Here is a 25,805-nt window from a genome sequence, read left to right as displayed (position 1 = left end):
ATCGAGACCCTTTTTTTGGAAAACAGCTGTTTTAAGGATAAGGCAAAATAAGAGCTGGTGAGGCAGATAGCATCTGCGGCCGTGTACAACAGTCCAGGAATTCTCCAGAGTTCTAGTTTGCTGTGCTCACTTTGCTATCAACTTGTCGCCATAGTTGGCATATCCTCGTTTCCTGATTTGGGGCTTTCTTAGAAGCAGCTTCAGAAAAGGAAGGGTCTAAAGACTGAGAGGAATGAATGTGCTACGTTGCTGGCATCCTGTCGTTCCCCACTGTGCACCCACTGTCTAGCCCAGTGCCGGCATTTAATAAGTGTTCAGTAAACTTCGTGGATGAATTAATGAAGGGGTAAATAAATGAATGAATCTAGTTGCAGAATCAAGCCACTCCCCTGCTAGCAGAAGTATTCTGTCCTCGTTAATTGCTCTTGTTTTTGTCCTTCCTCAGTTGGAATTAACGACCTCTGGAAAGATGCCTTTTATGTTACCAGGACAACAGAGCCAAGTTCCGAAGGCCATCTAGCACCCCTGGTGGTCAGCAAGCTTAGTCTACGGTGGGCACTGATGGAAGGCCAGGTGGTCCAACTTGAGGACACCACCCCCAAAATTGGCCGTGGGGAGCTGCGAAGATTCCTCTCTAGAATAAAGTTTGTTGATCCTCCCCACCAGGTGAATCTCTTCTGAATGGTATATTTGATTACCAGTAAGGGTTTGGGGCAAATGCTACCAACTCCAACTTTGTTCTCAAGAAAGTAGATGGGAGTAGGAGCCCTCTTGATTAGCCGGGTGTCAAGAACCAGCTGTTCGAGAGCAGCTCTGTTTTCTTAAGGTGCATTATGACCATTCAGAAATGGTACTCAGTTGTTTTTAGCTGGGAATGGTACTATCCCCTTAGGGGACACTTGGAAATGTGGGGTCATGGTATCTATTGTCTCAGTGACTGAGGGGGTGGGCATGACCAGTATTTTCTGGGTAGAGGCTGGCGAGGCTAACAGCATGCCACACTTGTAGCAGTTACGTATCCAAAGAATTATCTGGCTGCTACCCTCACAGCCCTCAAATACTGTGGTCTAGTTCAATGTTCAAGAGTTTATCATGGAAAAAAACAAGGTTTCTGGATCCTTCTGGAAGGACTTACGAGCTTTCCGGGTTAAGCAGAAGGACAGAAGAGTAGAGAAATAGTTTGGGTTTCCTCCATCTCTCTGTCCTGAAAGGAATGAAAGTCACTGATACCTGCACTCTTTCCCCTAGATGTAGTCTGATGGAATCTTCCATTTCAGAAGAAGTGAACAGAGTGGTACCATCTCTCTCCCAGCAGTGTCAAGTCAGTTCTTTGGAGAAAAGAAAGACTTCACCTCATTTTACCACCTCTGTGCGATCGTCACAAAGCACTTTGGAGGGCACGTTGGAGTTCTCTGATGACAGCACGATCCATTGGGCTGGGGTTATCTGACCTCTAACTTTTCAGTCCCTGCATTAACCCCCTCCTCTAGGCACTCCAGGGATAGTTTGGAAATGTGAATCTTACGGTTTATTTTTTGTGTGTCTAATTTATAAACTCCTGCTGGGAAATCCCAGTGAAGTTCTTTTCTTCCCTGGAACATTTTGTTTTGTGTTATGCCACGTGTGTATGCATTGGTATGATGATGAATTAGTTTCTCGATCTAAGCTCCAGGGACCAAGTTTCTTGTCCTTCTGAAGTACACCTGGTTTGTTTGGTCATCTTGAGACTTCCAGTGCCCTGCCTCTGATCAGGGCCACTGGTCCTTACCTTTAGTGTTCTCTTATCGCCTATATCCTGGGCTTCTTCCCACCCTAGCGGCAGGGAGACAGACAGTGGGAGGCTGAGGGAGCCGTCCTCGCATTTGCAGCTTTTATCTTCAGTAGTCTTCCACCTCACAAATTTTCCATCTCTGCATACTTGGTGACCATAGCTACCACCACATTCCTGTCAGAAGGGGAGCAAGAGCAGCGCGTAGTTCATGAGTGGCCTCTGATGGGGTCCATGTGGTATCATGTGGTCTGGATTGGCCTGCCGGTCCTGACCTTTTCCCTGCTAACTTCTGAAGTGCTGGGTGTGTGTGTGTGTGTGTGTGTGTGTGCGCACTGTCCTAGGTCTGTGAAGTCAGGAACGACTCAGGCAGGCAGCCTAATCCCTGCCATAACTCCATTCTGCTCTCTTAGCATCTCCTAGGGGCCATCCTCTGTACTGCCTCTCATTTGCCCTCTTATTCAGAGATAGTTTTGCTTTGCTTGCATGAGAGCAAAGCTGTTCCTGGATTTTTATCCTTGACTCCCATATGCAACCATTTTGCCTGCACATCTCCTTCCTTGTAGAGCCTTTGAAACACTGTATTTTGAGAAAACTCCAATGTAAATACTCTTTTATAATTGGTTAAGTTCTTTAGAATTATCTCCAGTGCTTACTTCTCCCTTCTTCCATAAATATTACTTCTCTTAAGTTCTTTTCTAAACTTCTAGGTCATTGTTTATATAGCAGAAAGTCCCACATTAGCTGGTGGAGAACTACTTTTCTTCTTGAATAATTTTGATAGGTCATACCCGAGTGCAACTCAGGTTCTGTCTTACTTGAGCCTGTATCTTTTTAGCTTGTATTAATAAAGGGAGTCAAGACAAATTTATAGAGATAATTTAGGGATCCCAGATTTGGAGGGATGTGTATTACTTGCCCAGTGGTAGGCATTATGACATAACAGAAGGTTGGTAGCAATAGCAGATTGGCCTGCCAGGTTTCTGGGCACCCCCTTGCCTTAGGGCCCTGAAAGGAAATTTAATTTCAACACTTTGGAAAGCTTTGTGAACTTGGGGGAACAATGAGAGGATATCCAAGAGGATAGGGATGATTCTAGATTGACTTCTAGAGTTTGAATCTGGGTAGAAGATTCTAGGATCTTGTTTAGCCTACTAGAGGATTCTGAGGACTAATTTATAGTTGACTGAATAGCTAAAACTTGACTTGTGGTTCTGTGGCCTGGGCTGAGCCATCTACGTCTTACCCTTGTTCTTCACCGTGTTGAGGCTTTCTGGGGAAGCCATTTTGGGTAAAGGAGCAAAATGCCAAATCGTTTACTGAGGGCCTGATCTGAGGGGATCCTTTTGGGTAGAAGATGGTGTTTATGCCGGGTGAGTCCCAGAAATAAGAGGAAGCTAGAAGAGCATCAGTCCCTAAATTCTTCATGGTGTGTTTACAAACTGTTGTCTTAACTATGATAAGTTTGAATCCATTTTTGCTAGACACAGGACAGGCTCTGAAGCCAGGGCAGGTTGGAATGGTGGCAGAGGATTGCGAAAGCTTCACCTGACCAGCATGGGTGTTAACTTATCAGGTGTGTCCTGACACTCCCTTGAAGGCACCCAACCTACCCACCCTACCGGACCTCTAAGATAGGAAGCATTCTTCCCTTCCCCCACTCCAGCAAGGCCCCTGTAACTGCCTCTTAGGGATAGCAGTGACTTGTGCGGGTATAAGGATCTTCCTTCTCCCAAGCTCTCCTCCTTGCTATCCGTGTAGCTCCTTCCACCCTAGACAGCATCCTCCCATCCCCCAGATGCTCTCCGCTCTCCCTCCCATGTCGGGTATGCTGACACCAACTCCCTTGAATGTGAATTGCTTTTATTGCCCATACTACAGACAACCGGCTGGTGTATTGTCAGGAAGCACTATTTAAAATGTGAATTGTTGCAGAACAAATAAATACTATATAGGAAACATATTTGTCATTCTCGTTCTTCTTAGCCATCGGGTGGTTTGTTTTCCCTTGATGGAAAAGAGGAAGGTGGTGTGTGTGGGTGAGTTGGGGATCCGGAGAGGAGTGTATGTTCATTGGGGAAGTGTCCCTTTCCATAAATCCCCCAGGAATAATTCCAGTGGACCATTTCTGGAAGTGGACCTGTCCCTGCATGTCCCTGCATACACTTCTCATGTATTCTAGTTTCCTGGTGGCTTCTACGGTATTTAAACTTTCATTGGGTCCCTACTATGTGGGTGCAGGACCCTGTAATACGCAGTGTGGAGGGCATCTGTCCTACATGTCCAAGTTCCCAGGAGGGCCTTTATCTTCCATTCTGTGCCTTCTCGGAAGGCTGAGCCCAGTGGACGACTGTTGAGGCTTTCTGGGGAAAGCCTACCTGCACCTCCAAATCCCAGAGAGGGGGCAGATGGATAAGCCCCTTAGGGGCAGGAACTGGATTTTACTTCTCTCTTCTGAGCCCCAAACCTGGCACATAGCAAGCAATCAGTGAAGGAGAGGGGGTGATTCCAAGCGTGGGAGATAGGGAGATGCTGAAATGAGACATGGAAAGGGAAGAGCGGGGAAGGAAGAGGGGGGCAGTGGCATCCGCACACGCACCCCTTTGGACCTGCCCTTTCAGACATGCTTGTCCCAAACCTGTGAGAACCATGCTCGACACACAGACTCTGGCTTCAGTACATGTTGATAAGCAAACGAACATGTAAGGTTGGGTTCAGCCTGCTCTCTAAACCCTACTACTTCTAACACGGTTCTTCCTCTACGGAGGACCCAGCCACCTCTTCCTTCAGCCTCTGGCTGGGTCCTTGCTGAAATCCCTTGTGGTGTAGCCCAGAGTAGAAGTCAACTCCTTCCGAGACGGAGCGGACGGGCTGAGGGTGGTACTGGTGGTAGCTGGTCAGAGGATCCCCCGTGGGGGCTGCACAGGACAGCTGCTCCAGGAGGCACTGGGGATGGTGCGGCGGGCAGCTCAACTTTCCTTTGAAGCTCTTACTGTGCTTACACTTGAACTCCAGCACCAGCTTGGTGTATGCGTTGAAGGTGGTGACCGCCGACACCATGCAGCAGGTGAAGGAAAGCCAGGCCGTGCTAGGGAGGAACCAAAAAAACCAGACGGTCAGAATCTGAGCTACGCAATGGTTTGAGGGGAAAATACCATGATCCCTTCCCATTAGTAACTAGGCTGCTGCCCCTTAGGGACTCAGGGACCGGGGTGGGCTCCCTTCCACTGTGCTTCGGGGAGAGCACTGTGGGCCAGAGGCCTGAATTGGGTCTTATTAGGTATGTTCTGAATGTTTCGTAGTCAAAGAGAATGACCCTGGTAGTGTTGCAAGTTGGACTAGGAGTTCAACAGGTTCGTTTTCACTGGGTCGATTAGCAGCACGGTGCTCCTTTATTCCTGGTGTGCATCTTCTGTGTACATATCACACACCGACCCACACACAGTTTTCTGGACTAGGGCTTCCCCACCTGCAGTTCCCATTCACAGACCAGTAGCTCAGGTGTATAGAGGGGACGTAGCCCAGTGCTATGCCTTCTCCCCACCCACACACAAGCACACACACACCTCCCACCCAGGATTTTCCCTCACTCCGAACAGATGGTGGGAGCGATCATCCCCCTTCATCTCCTTTTGTTCTGCGTTTAGTGGTCTTTGGGGCACAGAGTTGAGCCTCTCAATGTCGTTCAGGCAACATTTGCTGCAAACCTGGAGCTGTTATACGTTGTACCAGTGGAATTTGCCTCTTAGGAAAACAAAGGTGGTTCTTGGCCCCAAGGAGTTTATAATGGATGGAAGGAATTTGGAGATTTAAGAGAAGCTGGATGGATTTGATGAATCAAAAAAAAAAACAACAACAACCCCCCCCCCCCCCAAAACCAAAAAAACCACCAGGGAACTAGATCAAACGCGTTCCTAAAAACTTGGGAAGTCAACCCCTAAATTTCCCCATGATTCTGGGAAGCCCAGGAAGCAGGAAGTTGTGTGAGGTTAGTGAGGAATTGCATGAGGTCAGGGGATGGGTCAAGCCAGGCCATACACTGGCACAGCGTGTTCCCATCTGCCCGCCTCTGACCGACTCTGCCAACTGAGGCTGAGCTGCTTCTGCTGGGAGAGTCATGCCAACAACGGCTTAAAGACAGACAGAAGGTGCAAAACGATGTGTCTGGAAAGCAAGCTCTGGAGGCCGGTTTTGGAATAGCCCAAAGACGCCCGAATCCAACAGCACGTTATATGTGCTGTTGAAAGGGGATAGGATAGGATGACCTTCAGGACTGCCTCCGTAGCATGGAAACCGAGCCCAGTGCCCTGCCTCTTCAGCACTGGTAAAGGGCTTAGCACTGACTACAGACTGTAATGCAGGCCCAAGTGGGCACCTGTGCAGTGAACAGAGAGAGCGTGTTCCTCAGGCGAGGAAGTGAGGGACTCTTAAAACATAAAACAGATGGCGTATTTACTTCAAATTTGTCTGTCATGGCTGCTGCTACTCTCAAGAGAAATCGAAAATAACTGACCCCTTAGTTCTTTGAGGGTCAGAGAATGGCTGGTAGAGGAGATTTTGTTTCTCAGACACTTGGGTGGAAGAAGAGCAGAAGTAGAGGAAGTGACTCTTCGTTACCGGAGAAGAGTCAGCCATGCTCAGGGGGTAGAATTCAAACCACACCTCAAGGCCGGTCTCTTCATTTCTCTGTCCTCCAATATCTTGAATTATAAAATGTATAAAATATGGAGCATCACTTGCATAAGCCATACAAAATCAGTCTCATTTCCCAAGGAAACACACGTAATCAGGCGAGGGAGCAACTGCAACAGCTGTATCGCTAGAAAGACCCGACAGAACAAGCCGGAATAATCATCCCTGTGCCTCCCCAGCAGGTGGGGAGAGAGCAGCGGTGGCCTGGATGGTCCCACTCTCTGGTCAACGGACTCCTGGCACGAGGGTTGAAGAGAAGGCGGGAGGACACCGAGCAAACATCTAGTTGAGGGCAGCACGTCCAACACAGGTTGGCCAGGGAAAAGCTAGAAGGTTCAGGAGATGGCAAGCACTTACTAGAAGGCCCAGCCATAATTCCAAGCATGTGGCCTCCAGTCTTCTGGACCCAAGTTGGCAGTTGCCTGGAAGACTTGTGAATACATCATATGGGCCACCATGCCCAGAAGGCCTACAGAGGGAACAGAAAGGCGGCGCCCTTAGACCCAGGCTGGCTTTGCCATCTACAGGGAGGAGGAGTTTGGAGCAACCTCCTCATTTTGTATCTGTTACAGCCTATGTGGAGATGACCCCATCACCCATCTGCCCCCCACACTTCAGGGACACTATCCTGCGATGGGGGCTTTGCAATAAGTCCCCCCAGGCTTTAGGTGGAGAGCTATGGAAAAAGTTTGAGTCAATGCTGCACTTGGGGCATTTTACTTCATCCCACCCATGCCCTCAACGTGAGCTTTATTCTTGATCTATCTTTATATCTGCGTCTCTTACTCCTACTTGATCTAGCGGGGTCCAGAAAAGCTGTGTGCATGGGCAACTGAGAAGTGAACCAAACTGTATTTCACATACTGAGAAAGCTGGCAAATAAGAACCCAGAGAGAAATCATTTTGCCAAGCACATGATGATCCAATACAAAATTTCCATCTCTCATCCCTCCATTCTGGACCCCGCCTCCTCCTTCCTGCCCTCCGGATGGACACAGGAGCCCGTCAGAGGCGCCTGGAAGGTGGCCAGGCCCCCGCCCATCCCAGCCTGGGAGGCTGCACCTGACAGGACGGAGGAAATGGCAGCGAAGGCGCTCAGCTTGAGTCCACAGCCCGGGTTCCCAGTGAACAGCAGGTCCATCAGTAGCAGGAGGAAGCTGACGAATTCAAGTCCGATGGACGAGAACTGGGCTCCCAGTGATAACCATAGGATCTCTGTCAGAAACCAGGGAAGAAAATACAATTCAAGTATTAAACAACAACAAGACAAAAGAAATCAGAAGAAGAGCCCTCACCCTGACAGTTACATGACTGAGCGCTGAAACTCAGAGCCCCGCAGAAGGGAAAGCCTCCCAGAGTCAGAGAAGGGGAGAAGGGGACAGGGCTGGCACCAGCCGGCAAGCGTTCCCTCCTTTGGGTCCTTTGCTGTCACCTTTGCACTTGCTGCTCTCAGCTCAGTACCCGATAAGGACTCCAGTAAACTTGATTGACTGGAAATACCATAAGGGAGATTCGAGAAAAGATCAGCTAATCATCACAAAATCTGGTAGGGGTATGACTTTGCTGTGGATCATTTTTGTCCTCTTTTTCCTTACTGAATTTTGGAGCAGTCAGTTCTGTTTCTTTCTCCCTCCCTCTCCTTTTTCACTCCCTCCTATTAAAAATATTTTTTTTTAACTTAAAAAAATATATACATATTGGAGGGAAAAAACCTCTTGAGCATTTCAACATGGTTACTTGGCAACAGGAGGAGGTTAGAGCTGTTGGTGGTTTTCTATTTGTGAACTTTATTTGTTCCTGCTGTTCCTTTTTTGCATTCCTGCATATGAATGAGAGTCAGCTCTGGAAGGAATGTGGGTCACCCCGCGGGGCTCAGAAGAAGAGAAAAGGAGACCACAGTACAGTGTAGAGAGCACAGTTGGGCCAGAGAGGTCCAACTCAATGGCGACTAAATTGGTGATCAAACCCACATACTTGCCACAAGCCCCAAGGGAGGGTGGGGGAGGAAAGCCTTCTCCATCAACCGCTTCCCTCCAAATCGGAGAGTGGGGTGACATGGGCCTTGCAACGTGGCAAACTCCAGTAGTCCTTTCTCACCTCTCTCGGTTGGTGGTGTGAGTTCATTGAAAGTTCGGCACCTCTCCCCTGAAACACAGACAAGGTATAACTTCAGGGGTACGTCCCACAGCTGGCGCCGCTCCATTGGTTGGGACCTGTGCCTGCCCAGCACACGGTAGATGGGCACTAGAAGTTTCTCTCTGAAAGCGGGAAAGAATGCATTATGGACGGATGGATGGATGCATGACCAAGGCAAGAATCCCTCAGAATTCATTTCTCTGTCCCCAGCTCCTGACTGTGAAAAAGAGGACGTGAGCCTGAGAGGGCTCCCACAGGGAAATGTTCCCATTTCTCAGGTCGGGGAGGGTTAAGAAGCCTGATGTTAACCAGCACCTTTCTCTGCCTCCGTATCCTGGTCTGCATGGCTTGAAACTGTTTCTGGGACTGGGGTCGGAGCTGAGCTAAATGACATGTCAATAACACATATAAATACACACACACACACACACACACACTTATATTCCTCGTCCCTCTCCTTTTTCCCATGACCCAAATCAGGAGAAACAGGTTAACTGTACTGGATTCTGGGCTTTAGGACATCTCTACCAGGTGATGTCCGAATGCTTTGAGCAGGGAGGAGGGCTGTCCTTAGGCCAGCTGCTCCCAAGCTGAGGAGCACAGGTTAAGGAATGCACAGTGACACAAGACTGGCTTTGCCACAGGCGCTGAGCTACCGGAGACCTGGGAGGTCAAGGGTGGCCTCACTCCACTAGTTACCCTCCTGAGGTTTCAGCTCCCCTCCCTTGTAAATCGTAATGGTAATACTCTGAACAAGAAAACCCTTTTGGTGGGGTTGGGGAGGAAGGGGCTTAACGGGGGATCTCCTCAGATCCTTTCATCTCACCGGTGAGAAAGTCAAGGTCTGTGGAGAGGAAGCTGCTCATCTGGGGTTACAACTGAACAGCGCGGGTCCTTTTCCCTAAGAATCCTCTCTCCTCATTTGGAGAGGAGCTAACTCGCTAGTGTGGGACTTCTCATGATGTTACAAGTCTAAATGGAACCCTTTGAGGTTTTAAACCAGCATGTCTACGAGACAGTCAGGAGGGGAAAAACTAGATGGACTTTCGGGTCTCATTGAAAGGGAGTTCTAGGGGCGCCTGGGTGGCTCAGTGGGTTAAAGCCTCTGCCTTCGGCTCAGGTCATAATCCCGGGGTCCTGGGATAGAGCCCTGCATCGGGCTCTCTGCTCCGCAGGGAGCCTGCTTCCTCCTCTCTCTCTGCCTGCCTCTCTGCCTATTGTGATCTCTGTCTGTCAAATAAATAAATAGAAATCTTTAAAAAAAAAAAAAAGAAAGGGAGTTCTAGGGAAAAGGGACGAAATGCAGAGTGGGGAGACGCTGAGACCCTGTGGGGTGTGGGGAGTGCTGTATACTTCCCACTGGCCCTTAGCCCCGTGGTGAAGTTCCCCGGGGCGGGGAGGGATATGAGGCAGCTGGGCTGACGACAAACCCACCTGGTTCTTCCACAGTTTCCTCACAGGATAGCCACATGCCACTCCAGAAGGTATGGAAGGAGAAGCGGTCATCCCCAGCCTCCCAGCTGTATTGCACCACCTCCGGGGATGATGAGTTGGCGCCGCTCCCATCCAAGGGCACCGGCACGTCAAAGCATTTGGCGGCCAGACCTTTTCCGCACACGGGCTTGGGCACCTTCTGTGTGCCCACAAACCAGCAGTTGCTGAGCAGGGATGCTGTGGAGAGGCTGAGTGATAGCATGTTGAGGGTGGCAGATAGGAGTGTCCGTTGGGCAGAGGAGCCCTTCGGGAGTTCCATCTGGAACAGACAAGCACAAGGGGAGAGCCTGACTTTAGAACCTCCCAGGAGATCTGGGTACCCTTCCCGGCCACTGCCTGGGCTCAAGCCACACTAGTCCTCCACGATAACGGGGCCCTATTGGCCCCCAGGGAGCTTTCTGCAAGGAGCCACACATGTGAGGGTTTAGCTTCAGGAATGGCCTGGAGTGGGCACCAGGGTGGTGATGTTTATTTAAGCTGGACCTCATTCTACTCAAGTGCTTATTGAGGAGGATCTGAGCTAAGCATCCCATAATAGCCTCCGTGGGAATGTGGTTAGGCCGCAGAGCTGGGGTCTATCAAGTGAGGACAAAAATTGGGGCCACTCTAAGGTGCTCAGTGATTATTACTTTTGGTTTTGTCTTCAGTGAAAGGTAGGAGCACCCACTTGCTGACACAAGTTTTTGGTGTCCTCTTCTCTGTATGACGGATCCCTCTGAGAGGAGAGTAAAGGAGGATATGGCTTATCAGTCAGTATTAAACTGGATCACCCCAGGGCAGGGAGCAGCAAGGATTAGGACTTTCAGCATTAAAGAAGGCAGTGGACCTCCTGGGATACGGGGTTGTTGAAACCCCTGGAGAGGACCTGAGGCTGTAGGTTCGGAGAGAGGTGATCTGGGCCCAGCTTTCAGACACTGCCACAGAGAGGACAGAATCTCCAATGGGAGGTGGCTGTGTGGTGCCCATGGAGACTGGGCACCAAGTGCCACGGTCACGGAGCGAGGAACCTGGACAGGCGTGGTCACTGCTTGATGGAGCTGTGGCGCCTGAGTCCCAGTGGGGACAGTGTGGCTCTGGCTGGAGCCCCCGAACTCCCCGTCATTTTTAGCCGACGAGAAGAGGAGAGCCAGCTGAAGAATGACCGATATTAGATGTTTCCACCTTGGTTGAGCGATGGCTCAGAGCCAGACTGAGCTTTAGAAAAATAAAGAAATCTGATGGGTCTTGCACTGTATGTCATGGAGTGGTTTATGCTGTTATATTAATACATACTGAAGGGAAAAGAAGCCCATATTTAGTTGCTGACAGATGCTTCTTAAAGTAAACCATCTTGAGCTTTCCAGGGGACCTCTCATATCAGAATTAATCAGACCTAAATCTGCTTAGCTAAAGAAACGTAAATAAAACCATAGCTAAATGCACAGGCCCATAAATCTGCCTCATAATCTCCAGCTTAACATTTTCTGCATTACAGGGAGCTTTATCTTAGAAATGTAACAGTTTGTTCTTCAGAATTTCCAGGGACTAAAACAGTGCATACCACAAAGTGATTATTTATGGGCATAAGAAATATGCAAGGTTCATACGCATATAAAAATCAATATATAAGACATATGATGAAACAAACTCTGGAAAGCAATCTGCTAATATGATTTTTTTTTAAAAGCACTCAACAAATTAAATCCACCAAGAATTGTCAGTCTGTGCAGGATGCTGGGTGACCTTGGTAAAGACTAAAAACCACAGCATCTGGAGTGAAGAAAGATCTTCTATTACCCGGTATAGAAAGCACACACTGCCCCTGTCCCCCCCAAAGAATGCTCCCCCTTGTTTTTAGTTGTGCAAACCCTATTGGTTTTAGCCATTGTTCCATTACTGTAAGTTATTCTTTCTAATTATTTTCATATACGTTGGGTGAACAGGAAATGGGACTTCTAGGTAAAACATCTTCATTAATCTTTTTGTCTAAAGACTGAACTAATGATTTAGGCAATTCTACATTTTTTAACAACTTCATTTTCAATCAAATATGGCTTGGAAATTTGTCTACTATCACATCAGATTTTTACTCTATCCTCAATTTCTTCCAAGTTACACATATTTGTAAGTTATTCTGCATATTAATCACAGATAAGAATAAGGAACCCCGCACCAAGGTGATAGCCAATTTAAGGAAGAAATGATTTGAGAAACAAAGGATGAAAGAGAGCTTGGAATGAAGCTCAAAGAGACGCTTCCAAAGGAGTGTCCAACCAAGGACAGACACAAGGAGCCTCGCTCAAGAATCATCTTGACAATAGAATGGGAATTCATTCAAGAGCCTTTTCAAGAATTATCTTCAATACGTACAGTACTGCACCCTTCATCATGTGTTTTATTTCTTCCTAAACATGCCTTTCTCTCCAGGATCCAGATAACCTCCTGAATTGCAAGAACCGGCCTAATTTTGCCAAGATCTCTTTAACAAAATCCCGAAGTAGCGGCCTTAAGAAAAGTTTCATCTTTGCATATGCTGACAAGCCCCATATCAAGGTGACTCTATACTCTCTAGAAAAGGGACAGAGTGTGGCTTCCCAGATACTCCGGCTCAGATCAACAGGAAGTGCAAAGGTGCCAAAATGTCACTCTTCCATCAACATAGATTAACAGAAATACTCAGAGTTAACATAGACAACAAATTGATGAGACAGGCACAGCTCTTAAAATCAGGTTCAAAATAGCTATGCAAAGTTATGTTTCGAGCAGTAAGAGGGGAAGCTGGTTACCTTGGACATGGTCAGCGTCTTGCAGCTGTCTGGAAGGACCATAGGATGCCATCTGTGCCCCAAATCCCCTTGGTTTAATGTTGACAGAATGAAACTGCCTTCCTACCCCCCTGCCTCCCTTCCCATCCCTCTTCTATCTCCTATTTTTTTGGAGTGCCTCATGATTAAATGTTGCCTTGCAGGGAACTTGGGCATTTAATAATTGACAGTGCAATCATGGCCCAGCTGTTCTGGAAGATTACACAGCAGAGCTTGCCAATAGGGATCTGGGATTAAGCACAAAGAAGCAAGGACCTGCTTTCACAGAAGGAAGTTTCTTTAAAAAGTTATGCAAAGATTCAGTTTCCACCTAACTGCCATTTCCTAGGAAGCTGGTGGGAATGGCTTGGGCTTGATTATATGGCAGACACAGAAAATATTGCAGGGTCACCATTACTACAAGAGTTCCCATTCCTTTGTGTAAGGTTTTCTATCTTTTTTTTTTTTTTAAAGATTTTAAAATTTGGGGCACCTGGGTGGCTCAGTGGGTTAAAGCTTCTGCCTTCGGCTCCGGTCATGATCCCAGGGAGCCCCGCATTGTGCTCTCTGCTCAGCAGGGAGCCTGTTTCCCTTCCTCTCTCTGCCTGCCTCTCTGCCTACTTGTAATCTGTGTCAAATAAATAAATAAAATCTTAAAAAATTTTTTTTAAATTTATTCATTTGAGTGAGTGAGAGAGAACAAGCTAGCAGGAGGAGCAGAGGGAGAGGGAGTAGACTCTCCCATGAGCAGGGAGCCTGATGTGGGGTCCATCCCAGGAGCCTGGGATCATGACCTGAACTGAAGGCAGATGCTTAACCGACTGAGCCACCCAGGTGCCCCTTCAACCTTTTAGTAAGCAATTATCTGCAATGTCAGGGCCCCATAGAGCCATGGGTTTGAAAGAGCTTCCGTGTGTCATGGGTGGTCTCCACCTCCCAGTCCCTTCAGTGGAATACTGAGATGGTCCTCCGTGCCTTTGCCGATGCTCTTCCTTCTGCGTGGAATGTCTTCAGTGTCCTCATCTGGTCTACCTCCAATCAAGACTAGTGTAAAAGTCACTCATCCTTTGAATGAGTGAGAACAGCTCCCTTCCCTCTGTCCTTCCATACTGTACCCCTCTGTAATACTTTCTATAATTCATGATAGCTGTCTGGACTGTGAAGTCCTCAGAGGCCCCTCCTCTGCTGGAGCAGCCATTCTCGGTTCTGAATGAACATCAGAACAGTCTTTGAAACTGTGGGAAATACTCAGATTCCTGGGCCCAACCTGAGATTCCACCGCGGGGGTGAGGCCCTGTAATCTGTAATTCTAGAAAGCTCTTTGTACATAGGGATGGACTTCTGGTTTCCGATTCCGTATGGAAAGAGCTTGGAAGTCGCCACTTCAGCTTAACAATAAGAAATCTGAACAAACTGGAAGATACGGAGCCAGGGAGTTAATGCGCTGTAAGTATTACCTGTCTGACTCCTGTAGGGCTTACATTTAATGAAACCCTCCTGTTCTGCCCCGGCCCTCCCCCACCTGGAATCTTCCAGATTTGCCACCAACCAAGTCATGGTTTTCCCATTCTGTGTCTGTGCAGTTAGCTGGGGGAATGAAAGGCCGTCCCCAGCCCCCAGAGGGAATTAGTCCACATTCCAACCAGAGGAGTCTCTCTGGCTCTTGCTTCCTACTCTTCTAGTACTGACGAGTCCGCACATTTGACACACATGCGCCTGTGCCCAGGCGTGATTCCCACAGCACCCACACGACCCTTTTTTCATGGTGACAGAGCTCCCTCTCCAGAGCTGGAATTTTGTGGTCATTTCACCTTTGAATTGGCTGTCGGTTTCCCGGCCACGGCTTTTGTCCCGACGCTGGGTGGCGCTATCTCCTTACATTCCCCCCCTCGGTCACGTGCTGCCCCCACCATTTCCCCGCTACGTGCGGGTGCAGGTGGCGGCTCCTCCCCCAGGGAGGGCTCCTTCTCCTTCCCCGGGCCTCCTCCCCACTCACAAATCTATAGCACGCCTTGTGTCAGCCCTGGGGAATTCAGGGCTCGGAATGAACCCTGGGAGCCTCCAGCCGCTCCCCCGAGGACATCTTGTAGGATTATTTCCTGTAGCACATTTTTCATGGGCAGTTCCAGTTTTCAGTGACTCACAGATCCTCAAATACTTCCCCTGGGAAATACAGACTCCACGGTGTCAGAAAATCCAGTTAGCCAATGCTTCCTGAGGAGTTTTGTGCACATTTTTCTTTATTGAATCGTATCCTCACTCCCTCTCCACCCTAGAGCAGTGAACAATTCTTTTCCCTTCTCTGCACTTAACGCCCCTCAAAAACTTGCAGACGCGTCTCACATCCCGCTTGAGTCACCGTTTGGCACAGTCTGAGGTCTTTGGTTTTTATGACCTCTGCTCAGAAACCGCACCCCCTGTGCCTTCATAGGCTGAAATTCGCCTTCTCCAGGGAAAAGAGGATGGGAGCTGCAGTCTTGAGGTTATGTGAGGAGGCCTGGAGGGAGACTGGAAGCAAAGCAAGCTTGTGGCACTCCAGTTTTGGGGGCTTTCACTGACTCGGACCCCTTCCAAGACCCCAACATACTTGTCACTTTGCATTATTTTTCATAGAGAGAGCCTCTGAAGTTATATTATTTTAGGCCTCCCCAAAGCCTGAATCTAGGCCATGCACTTTTCATGGCTGGGCTGGCTGGCTGGCTACTAGCCGTGATCCATCTTGAGGACACCCCCTAGCCCCACGGACCCCATGCCACAATGTTTAATTTCCTTTTTTGGGTGAAACAGGAGCTTCTCTGCCTGGCGTCCCACTCACTTCCTTTCATTATAATTTAGGCATGCTAATATATTTTCTTCTTCTCTTTCCTCCCTTAGAACAGAAAAAGTAATTGCCAGTCAGTGCAACATGAACGTGATTAGGTTGGGCTCAGAAGCTCATGACTCAGGAGAGACACAGAGATTCCATATCTCAAAACAGTATTTAACTTTGGTATGTTGGACTGCTACCATGTCAGGATGACCTCCCCCCTCCCCAGGGATGTATATGTGACTCAGCATTTATGACATCACAAAGCCAAGGCTTGGGACTCATCTGTGCTTGCTAAGGTCCTCAGTGACTCTTCCCTGCACTGTACCAAACCATACTAAGTATACACAAAGAGAAACAATGGTCTTGGGACACCCACACACAGTTCGTAAACAGGAATCCAATTTATTGTTTTGTGAATACACGGTAGATCAGATGTGATTAAAACAATGGTAAGAATGCCAGACCAGAGTAGACTGTATGCATACAACTTGCCTGATGGCACAGCCTGGGGCTAAGGGATTTGGGTGTTTTTTGTTTTTTGTCTTTTTCCCATTATCAGTAGTGGCATCTTCTCTCAAGATAGGTTCATTTGCAGCTGCCATTACCACCCCCACCCTCACCCCCCTCTGCCACCGCCTGCCCCCAACCAGCAGTAGTATCTCTGTCCTTTGCCCTGGTGTCAGATTTCTGACCCATGCCTCACCAACTAATTCCTTTCTGTTACTCAGCAGTCAAAAGCTGGAACAGGACATGAATGTTTCTGCTGTCACCGGCTCTGATATCCAGGCTCCTGTTCTTTGTTCCTGCCTGTTCCACTGTGTGCCTTTCTCCTGCAGCTCAGAACATGCAGGCTTGACTTGAAGATGCTAGATAGAGGAGCAGCTGTGTTTTACTCATGGTTGATCCTTAGAGCCTAGCACTTTCTACCATGAGGGAATGAGTGAATGAAGTCTGTAATGGAAACCAGGCTCAGAATGCAATTGAGAAGCCTATGAGTGAGCAGAAGTTGTGAATAGAGCAAAGCATCCAGTCTTCTATTATTAAAGGACACACCAATCCTCCTGATACACGTAACATAGGAGCTGCAAGAAGGTAGAAGGTCTGCAGGTCCACAGATACACCCTGTGGCTTTCTACACAGAAGTGTGCATAGCCAACAGATCCTCTGCCAATACATTTCCTTCCACCTGTGGAAATGATCTCATGAACGAGTATTTAGTTCACAGGGACTAGGGTACAAACAGATTGCTTAAACGCCAGTGACGGATTGGAAAAAGCCATGTTCTTTCCCAAGCTCCGGGATTCCCTACTGATTAGAACCCTTTTGGATGACATTATGTCCAACCATCCGAAATTTCCCAGCTCCACAATTTTTGCTTCAGTGCATGTTTGACTCATTCACTGATGAAGATAAGGAAGGTCCTCACACGTTTTGATGTTCCTCCCAGCCTTGAAGGGTAGAGTAATGGCACCAAACCCCCCATGCTGAGTGTCCAAAATATTACCACCAGTATAGGACACTTAGCTCTGGGGTTTCTGGGCTTTCAGGTTAACCTCCACTGCAACAGTGTTTCATGTCCCCGGGCCCCCCAAAGAGGGGCGTAGGGAATAAGAACAACTCCCTTCTTTCTAACATGGGTCAGGAGTTGTGGGAACACTTCTACTTCTGTTCGGCGGCAAGGACCGAAGAAAAGCACTTTGGGGCCTCTCCTCTCCGTCGCCTTTCCCTTTCCGTTGTTAGTGGAATTGTTAGAGGGCTTTTGCTAATGCAGTCATTTCCAGGAGAGGAAGCCGCCTTTCTTCCATGCCCCAAGCAGCTGGAGTGAATCAGAGGGGCAGCCACATCTGCACATCCTGTGGGGCAATCGCTCACGCGCGGGTGACCGAGCCCTCGGGGCCTGCGGGAGCTGGGGGATCATGAGGACCGCGGGGCGGGGCGGGGAGCCGCCTCTCCAGGGTCGCTCGGGGCGCGCAGCTGGGTTGCCCCGTTTCCACTCCGCGTGCGCCCCAACCCCGTCCCTTGTTTTCCAGCTCTCTCCCCCTCCTCCTCTCCGGCAGTCGCGGTGCCCGGGCCCAGCCGAGGCCCCGCCGGCTCCGCCCGCCCCCACCTCCCTCAGTGAGTAACACGCCCGCCCCGGGTTTACTACGGCGCCCCGGTCGCCTAGCAGCGGGCGCGCGTTGCCACGGCGACGCGCGCGGAGCGTGTTTTGAATTGTTTGGGAGGCTCCGCCCTAGCGGCCCCGCGCCTGGGACTCTGCGGGCGGGTGGGGCCGGGCTTGGGGCTCTGGCTTCCTCTCCCGGCCCCGGTGTCGGCTCTGAGCCGCGACCCGGGGGCCCTCGCGAGAGGAGGAGCCGGCGAGCGCCGGCCGGAGGGAGGCCGAGCCCCGGGCCTGGCCTGATGGCTGGCTGCCCTGGCGAGGCTCGGCAGAGGGCGGACGGGGAAGAGTCGGCCATCTGATCAGCGCCTCACGCCCAGCCTCTGGGCCTGAGGGTCAGGAGGTGCGGGTGGCAGGGGAACCCCAGAGTCAGGTATTTCCCAGCCTCCGCCCTTCCCCTAAAGGTACAGATCCCTGGCGGCTGGTGTTAAGTCTTTGCCTCGTTTGGTGGCTCCGAGAGGGAATCCTGGAGACCGCGAATCCTAGTCTGATCTGGGCTCTAGTCCCAGCCGCACCCACGACTGGACTCATGATTCTGGCCAAGATGCATAACCCACCTGAGCGATTCAGAAGCAAGCCAGGTGACAGAGCCATCCTTCCCAGTGCTGCTGTGAAGACCAAGGGGCAGCAGGGAAAGTGGAAAGGAAGGGGAGGGAATCTGCCGGGTTCCAGACACCTTGCTAGACTCGTTAGGTAATCCTTACAATCAGCCTGAGGGAGAGGCGGCCACTCCGCTCTCTACAGGGAGCGTTTGACTATCTCAAGGCCACAAGGCTAGTAAATGGTGGCCAAGTGTTCAAAGCCTCTGGATTCAACCCCAGGGAAGATGCACGCCACTTGGCAAAAGGCACAGGACTGCAGGACAGATTATGGAAACTCTCACGGAATGACGAAATGGATTATGTTTTATACTTAAGATAGAGACTGATAAACCCTCCCATGTTCCCTCTGTCTCTCCTCCTAAATCCATAATAAAAAAGATAAAATTTACTACGCTTGGCTTTTTCTATCACCTTCTTACCCATTTCTGTGGGTTCTCCTATTTATGATATCTTCACTTGGGCTGCAGTCCCATCTCCTGTGATCCCCAACCACCAATGAATAGCACAAGCTACAGTGCTCTGTGTGCGTGAATGTGTGCGTGTGTGTTTTATTTCCCTGCCTAATGGGAAGCTTCATTCTTCTGAGAAAGGCCAGAGGTGTGAGAAATGAACATTTGCTTTTTTAGTAACACTTTGAGCTGAAAGTTGGCCGTTCCCAGCTGTCTCAGATGGGAGGCAAGTCATTTCCAGATGTGGGTTCTCCCAAAGGAGCCAAGACATCTTTGGCTGACGGAGGGTCTTTCTGGAACTGGAAGGCTCCCTGCACATTCTCCCAGATTCTCTGAGACTGGAAAGAGAAACTAGCACAGCTAAGGTTGCATTCTCCTCAGTTCCAGTAGATTCCTGATCAGAGCTGGCCACCGGCAGGACTGTAGGGGTGCCTCGCCTTTCTCTGGCAGAGAATTTACTATCTACTCCTTACGTTCATTAGAGTCTTACACAGCTCTGGGATTGCCCCCGCCACCGGGCCTTTTACCAGGAACCAGATTTTGGCAACAGGAATCATACAGATGCGAGGGGAGAAAGGAGAGCTGGAGGGCTCCAAGCAGTCCTGGGAGCAGTGAGGAAAAGTCATGAAGAGGCAAAGGAGGAGGTAACGAAAGATTAGTGGAAGAAGATGAAAACAGAAGGTCAAGGTCTGGACATCATCAGGTTTATCCATGAAAACGGGGCTTGAACAGATTTCTGTTCCCTTTTGGGTAATCCTGCAGTGTGTTCTCCAGTTCCTACCCTGCACATGTGAAATAAAGTGGTAAATTTGTATAACTTGTATTACAAACCCAACATTGTATGCCTGAAGCTAGTATTACACTGTATGTTCACTGGAATTTCAATAAAAACCTAGGGGGGAAAAAGTGGGGTACCTACCTTCTGGGTGAGACAAACATTTTGAGTCAGTTGAGAAGGATTGCTCATTCACTTTTCGAAGCTCTGAGGCAAAGGTGTCTCAGGTCTTCTTCTGGTCGGCCCTGATCGGTTGCGTGGAACACGTACCTGGCGGGAAGATGAATCAGGCCCCCTCTTGCCAGCAGAGGGGTGAGGTGGTATGAGGTGGGCTGGAGAAGACGGAAAAGGTATCCTGTAGCCAGGACGCCAGTTTGGGTGGGGCTGGCTGATGCAAGAGGTTTTTCTCTGTGACATCACAATGACATCACACAGGGCCATCTCTCTGCTGGCCCCCACCCCTGCCTCCTCGGGCCACCCCCAGAAGGATGGGGAGCTGCTCTGGGGTACCTAGCAGAGGCCTGGATGTCTTCTGAGTCATCCAAGCCAGAGCGTCTGTTACTGTGTGTAAGAAGCACCTGGGGACCCTTGTAAGCAAGCAGATTCTGAGGGGTTGAGATCGCTCCCACATGGTGCTGCCCAGACCACATGGAGTGGTGAGGCTCTAGACCAGTACAGCGGAAGAGAAGTACAATACGGGCCATGCATGCGATTTCAAGTTTTCTAGTAGCCACATTTCAAAAACTAAAATGGACACACGTGTCACAGTACAACAATGATATCTTAAGTAGTGTTAAAATTGGAGCTACTGTATTGGGTAACCCAACCCTAGAGCATTCCCAGAAAAGGCAACAATGTACAGAAATGACCATTCTAAAGGACTAGTACCTGGAAATCTAGTTGATGTTCATAAACTTAATTTTAATAGTACATAGTGAGGATTTGGGAACTATTAATACTGAGATGTAACTCTGAGGCTTAAAAAGAAAGGTGGTGTCTTCCCCAGTCTTCCAGGTAAGAGTCTGCTGGGGGCTTTCTGTCCTGTAAGACGTGTCACCTCGAGTGTACCCCTGAGTTTAGCCTGGGTGCTCCTCACTGGGATTCCATCCACCTCTTTGCCACCCCACCTAAATCCTATTTGACCTTCAGGATGCCTGATTCCAGGATCAGTTCAGCCCACAGTCTACCCTTGTGATTTTTAGCTCTTCTCTCTTTTTCTCTTCCCTTTGAGCTTGTATAGTGCATATGGTCTCGCTCTCTAACGGGGAACTTCTTACTAGCTAAGATACCTAAGTAAATGTCTAAGAAAGGCCACCAGATCTAAAATGATCCATTGCTAACTTGAACAGGGGGAATTAACTTGCCTTGTTCTTGGCGTGTTTCAACTTGATCAGATGTCAGCTCTAATTTGCAAATTTAATGTAACCCGAATACAATGAATATTTTTAAAGAGCAGGACAGGCTGACATTCAAGTTCATTTCAGAAAACACACGCACAAGACTAGTTAGGAAATACTGGGAAGAGGGAGCTCTAAGAGAGGACCAGCGCTAACAGAGACTAAAGCAGGCTATAGGCCTCTACAGGGAAGACAGTGGGGGTGCTGGGGCATGACTAGGCCAGCAGAACAATGGAATAGAAATAAACACAGCTACATAGAGACACCTAGTATGTGGCAAAGGTGGTATCTATAATTGCTGGGTCTAAGATGGTCTTTTGAACAAATGGCATTGGGAAAAACTGGACAGCTATTTAGAAAAATATAAATTATACCCACTTTTTATATGATATTCAAGGATAAACTCCAAATGGGCTGGAGATCTGAATGTAGAAAACAAAATTTTACAAGTGCTAGAAGAAAGCAGGGGCAAACGACTCTAAAATCATTTGGAGTAAAGGCTTGGAAATAGAGGTTTTCTGACGATGGCTAAAAATCCAGATACTAGATAAGAAAAAATGAATAAATTTGACTACATTAAAAAAACAAACAGACAAAAACCTTCTCCATGGCAAAAATCACCATAAACAAAATAAATCATAAACTGGGAGAAAATATGAGCCATACATATGACAGCTAAAAGCCTGTCTCTAATATATAAGGAACTTCTAAACATTAAGGGAGAAAAGAGATCAAAATTCCTATAGAAGAGATCAAAATTAAGGAACAGGTAATTAATAAAAAGAGACATATAAGTGGCCCTAAATATATGAAAAGGCGTTCAACTTCATTTATAGTCAGAGTAATGCACATTAAAACAGCAATGAGGGGGCGCCTGGGTGGCTCAGATAAGCAGCTGTCTTTGGCTCAGGTCATGATCCCAGGGTCTGGGATTGAGCTCAGTGGGGAGTCAAATCGGCAACATTTAACGAAACCACATGTGCATTTATCCCTTGGCCACAGAAATCCTACCTCTAGGAATTTACCCTGAAGATGTATCGCCAACTATATGGACATCTTTATGTACAAAGTTACTCATTGCAGCGCTATTTGTGATCATGAAATACTGGAAACTACCTGAATCTCCCAGTATAGCTTAGTTGAATTAAATATAGCACATACAAACAATGGGGTACAGTGCCACTACATAAAAATAAAAAGCACCAAATGAGGGAGATTTCCATGAACTGATATAGAATGCTTTCCAGGAAATATTAACTGAAAAGCTGGAAAGTGCAAGAGAGTTGCACATTTGTGTAAGAAAGAAGGGCAAATAAAACGTACAAATATTGGCTTATTGTTACCAAAGAACACAGGAAAGATAAACCAAAAAACAATGAAGTTGATTACTTAGTAGAGGGAGGGGATAGAAGAGATTCAGGAGGGAGAGACACTTTTCTGAGCACAATGTTTTTTGTATAGTTTTGACTTTGGGAGGCATGTTAATGTTTTACATGTTCAAAAAGAAAATTAAAGCAAGATGGGAAGAGAAAGGAAAATCTACAACTGAAAACAAATGGAAACAAACAAAGGCAATTGTATTTCCCATAAACACTACAACCACACTGAAGCGGGGAGAAGTTAATAGAAAGAACAAATCCAAGATACGCATGAACACAGTGTTTGACCTTCTACCTTCTGTTTTGGGTGAGGCTGGGTTGGGGAGAATTGTAACCAACTCCAGAACTCCTTTTAGTCAATATACTTCACTCATCTTGTGGTGGGCGTGTCAAGCAATTTTGAAATATTTCAGTATATTGTGACACTGGGCAAATGGAAATGTGTGACTGTTATTGGGAGCTACAGTTCCCATATGGGAAAGTGACATCAGAATATGGAATGGGGGAAGGCAAGAAGGAAACTTGTTGGGTAGATTGGGGTTGGAGGCATCAGTGTGATTAAATACACACACACACACACACACATCTATACATATACACATAAATATATATATACACATAAGTATATAGACATGTACATATTTGCACGTGTGTGTCTATGTTATATGTACATGTGTATTATATTTGTATGTATATGTGTAAACACATGTATATTTTTTCTAGCTTTGTCTACTGAAAGGGCCTAGAAGTAAGGAATGCCCAGCAGCAATGCGCACGTAGCACTCAAATCTTGGCCTCTAATATCAAAAGCTTCTCAAAGAAATGGCCAATCCCAGAGATGGGACAGGCTAATTATGAGATGAACTTTGAACATTACGCCAGAAAGTAAAGTAATGCTTGAAAAAAAAAAATGATGAGGGACATTTCCCAAGGGCATGGAAGCCACCTGGAAGGGATTTCTACTGGTTAAAGCAGCTGGTAGTTTGAGCACCAGAGTAATTAAGTACAGCACTGGGTGACAAATGATTGGGAAAAACAGGAATTAATGAGTCTATACTGATGCATAAATAGGCAGATAAATAACAAATAAACAAGGGACAAGGGGAGGCTCTTGCTTCCTGAACGATAAATGTGGAGAGCAGGCTGGAACTGAAAAATCATCATTTTGCAACTATTATAGTAAAGACAGGTTTAAACCCATATCAATGCATGCTTAATATAGGGGAAAGTGATGGGAAACAGGCTATTTTCATGGACTCAAAGTGCCTCCCCACAGACTGCTCATTAATTGTAAGGGGAAAAGTAACTGCACAGTAGAGAAATCAGATAACTCTTTGACCAGGTGATTTCAAGGGACCTGACCAACAAGGGGCAGATGGATAGCGTTGTGTCTCCAGATGTGAAACCTTGAGAAGAATACAGCATCGTTTGTGTAAAATTTGGGTGGAGACTGTGTGAGGTGAGTCTAAGCAGGAGAAAACATTGAGCAAATCCCAAATGAGTAACACTCTATTTAAAAAGTTGGACTGTATGCTTCAAAAATGTCAATGTCACAAAGGGCAAAGAAAGGCTAGGGAAATAGTCCAGATTAAGGAAATTAAAGAGGAATGACAACTAAAGTCAATACAGATCCTGGACTGGATTCTGTCCTGGAGGAGGAAAAACTTAAAGGATTTTATTGAGTCAATTGACATAATTGGAAATCCTATGGTTGATTAAAGTATTATATCAATGCTGCATTTGCTAAAGTAGATAACTGCATTATGCGTGTGTAAGAAAATACCCCTATTCTTACAAAATACACAGTAAAGTAGGAGCAAAAGATTGTGATGTAAGGAATTTGTGATTGGGGTGTTTAGAAAAATTTATTTAAGTATGAGAGACAGAGTGAATGAGAAAGAACGCAAATGATAGAGCAAATGAGGTAAAATTGTAACAACAGGTAAATTTGGGAAAAAGGGAGATGACTATTCTTTGTATTAATTTAAGTATGGCTTATTTGTGCAGTTTTTCCATAAATTTAAATTATTTCTGCTCCCTCCACAAATAAGTACTGGAAGTTGGTCTACAGATCCCCTAAACAGTTCTCAACTACATTTTGGAAGTAGATGTGAGTATATCCAGAGCTGGCGTTACATCCTCTTGAGACCAGGGCTTTGGTCCTGACGAGGCTCTGAGACTTCATTTCGATCGATGTTTTGTTTATTCTGTTATTGTTCATGAAGGAAAGTGGAACTACTGTCCTTCAAGTTCCACCTGGTTCATTCCCGGGGGGGCAGAGAATATCCCTTTACTCATCTCTGAAACCCCCACAGTGCCCGAAACACAGGTGCCTGCTCAGTTCTCATTTGCTGACTTGAAATGGATGAATAAGACCAGATTGTTTGAATATCTGAAGCTTTTGGGGGGAGATCTGGAGAAAAACCTCTCTCTTTTTTTTTTTTTTTTTTTTTTTTTTTTAGATTTTATTTGTTTATTTGACAGAGAGAGCGAGAGATCACAAGTAGGCAGAGAGGCAGGCAGAGGGGGAAGGGGAACCAGGCTCCTGCTGAGCAAGGAGCTGATGTGGGACTCGATCCTAGGACCCTGGGATCCCAACCCCAGCCGGAGGCAGCGGCTTAACCGACTGAGCCACCCAGACGTCCCATGGAGAAAAACCTCTTAAGAGTCAAGGAGAACAATCTAGGCAATGACATTTACGAAATCTTCCCTTTTGGATCTGGTGAAAGGGGTATAAACAGAGCTGGCTGTAGAGTTTAACAGAAAAAGTGGTTGTGCTAGGCTCAACATGCACCCCTCCACCCCCCACCCCTCGCACCCCTCCCAATACTTCCATCCTAATTCCTAATCTCTGGAGCCTGTGAAAGTTAATTTACATGCAAAAAAACAAAAAAGGGGGCTTTGCAGATATGATGAAGTCAGGGACCTGGAGATGAGGAGATGATCCCGGATATCAAGGTGGACCCTGAATGTGGTCACATGTGTCCTTATAAGAGGGAGACTGGACACAGGCAGAAGAGGACAAGGCAGTGTGGCCATGGAGGCTGAGACTGGCGTGATGTGGCCACAAACCAAGGAATCCAGCAGCTGCCAGGAACTGGCTCTCCTAAGCCCCCCAGAGGGAGTGCCGCCCTCCTGACACCTTGCTTTTGACTTGGTGCAACAGGTTTCAGACTCCAGGTGCCCAGAAATCTGAGCTAGTCAATTTCTGCTGTTTGAAGCCATCAAGTTTGTGGTAATTCTTACGGCAGCCACAGGAAACGAGTGCGGCCGTAGAAAAGGAAATTACTTCAACTTTCATCCTTGCCCCAGCTCACACACAAGGCCCGTGGGAAGGCATGTCCTCTCTGAGCCTTGTTGCTTTTA

At 47.6% G+C, this 25,805-nt stretch overlaps 2 protein-coding genes across 5 annotated transcripts in view; one reads left to right on the top strand and one right to left on the bottom strand.

Annotated features, from left to right (window-relative positions):
* The window catches only part of FAM234B (family with sequence similarity 234 member B), a 34,494-nt gene extending 30,769 nt beyond the window's left edge, over positions 1–3,725 (top strand). For both annotated transcript variants that reach the window (XM_047741885.1, XM_047741886.1), the window contains exons 12-13: positions 446–666; positions 1,249–3,725. In XM_047741885.1, coding sequence (XP_047597841.1) covers positions 446–666; positions 1,249–1,254 — 227 coding nt within the window. In that variant the 3' untranslated portion in view covers positions 1,255–3,725. The remainder of the gene's footprint in view (positions 1–445; positions 667–1,248) is intronic.
* Positions 3,726–4,434: 709 nt separating this feature from the next.
* GSG1 (germ cell associated 1) lies at positions 4,435–20,055 on the bottom strand. Of its 3 annotated transcripts, none has more exons than XM_047741887.1 (6): positions 19,808–20,055; positions 10,031–10,349; positions 8,435–8,605; positions 7,523–7,675; positions 6,818–6,929; positions 4,435–4,856 (listed from the first exon to the last, which is right to left on the bottom strand). In XM_047741887.1, the coding sequence occupies exons 1-6, from the start codon at positions 19,853–19,855 to the stop codon at positions 4,511–4,513; spliced, it is 1,149 nt and encodes a 382-aa protein (XP_047597843.1). In that variant the 5' UTR covers positions 19,856–20,055; the 3' UTR covers positions 4,435–4,510. The 3 variants fall into 3 exon arrangements, with proteins under 3 accessions (XP_047597843.1, XP_047597845.1, XP_047597844.1); XM_047741889.1 differs by having other exon boundaries at positions 8,558–8,605; XM_047741888.1 differs by lacking the exon at positions 6,818–6,929 and having other exon boundaries at positions 4,435–4,851.
* Positions 20,056–25,805: the final 5,750 nt, after the last annotated feature.

This window comes from Lutra lutra, chromosome 8 (assembly GCF_902655055.1).
Source record: "Lutra lutra chromosome 8, mLutLut1.2, whole genome shotgun sequence".
In the NCBI taxonomy this organism is placed as follows: domain Eukaryota; kingdom Metazoa; phylum Chordata; class Mammalia; order Carnivora; family Mustelidae; genus Lutra; species Lutra lutra.
Note: the sequence above shows the minus strand (reverse complement) of the source record. Positions and strands in the feature narration are given on the sequence as shown.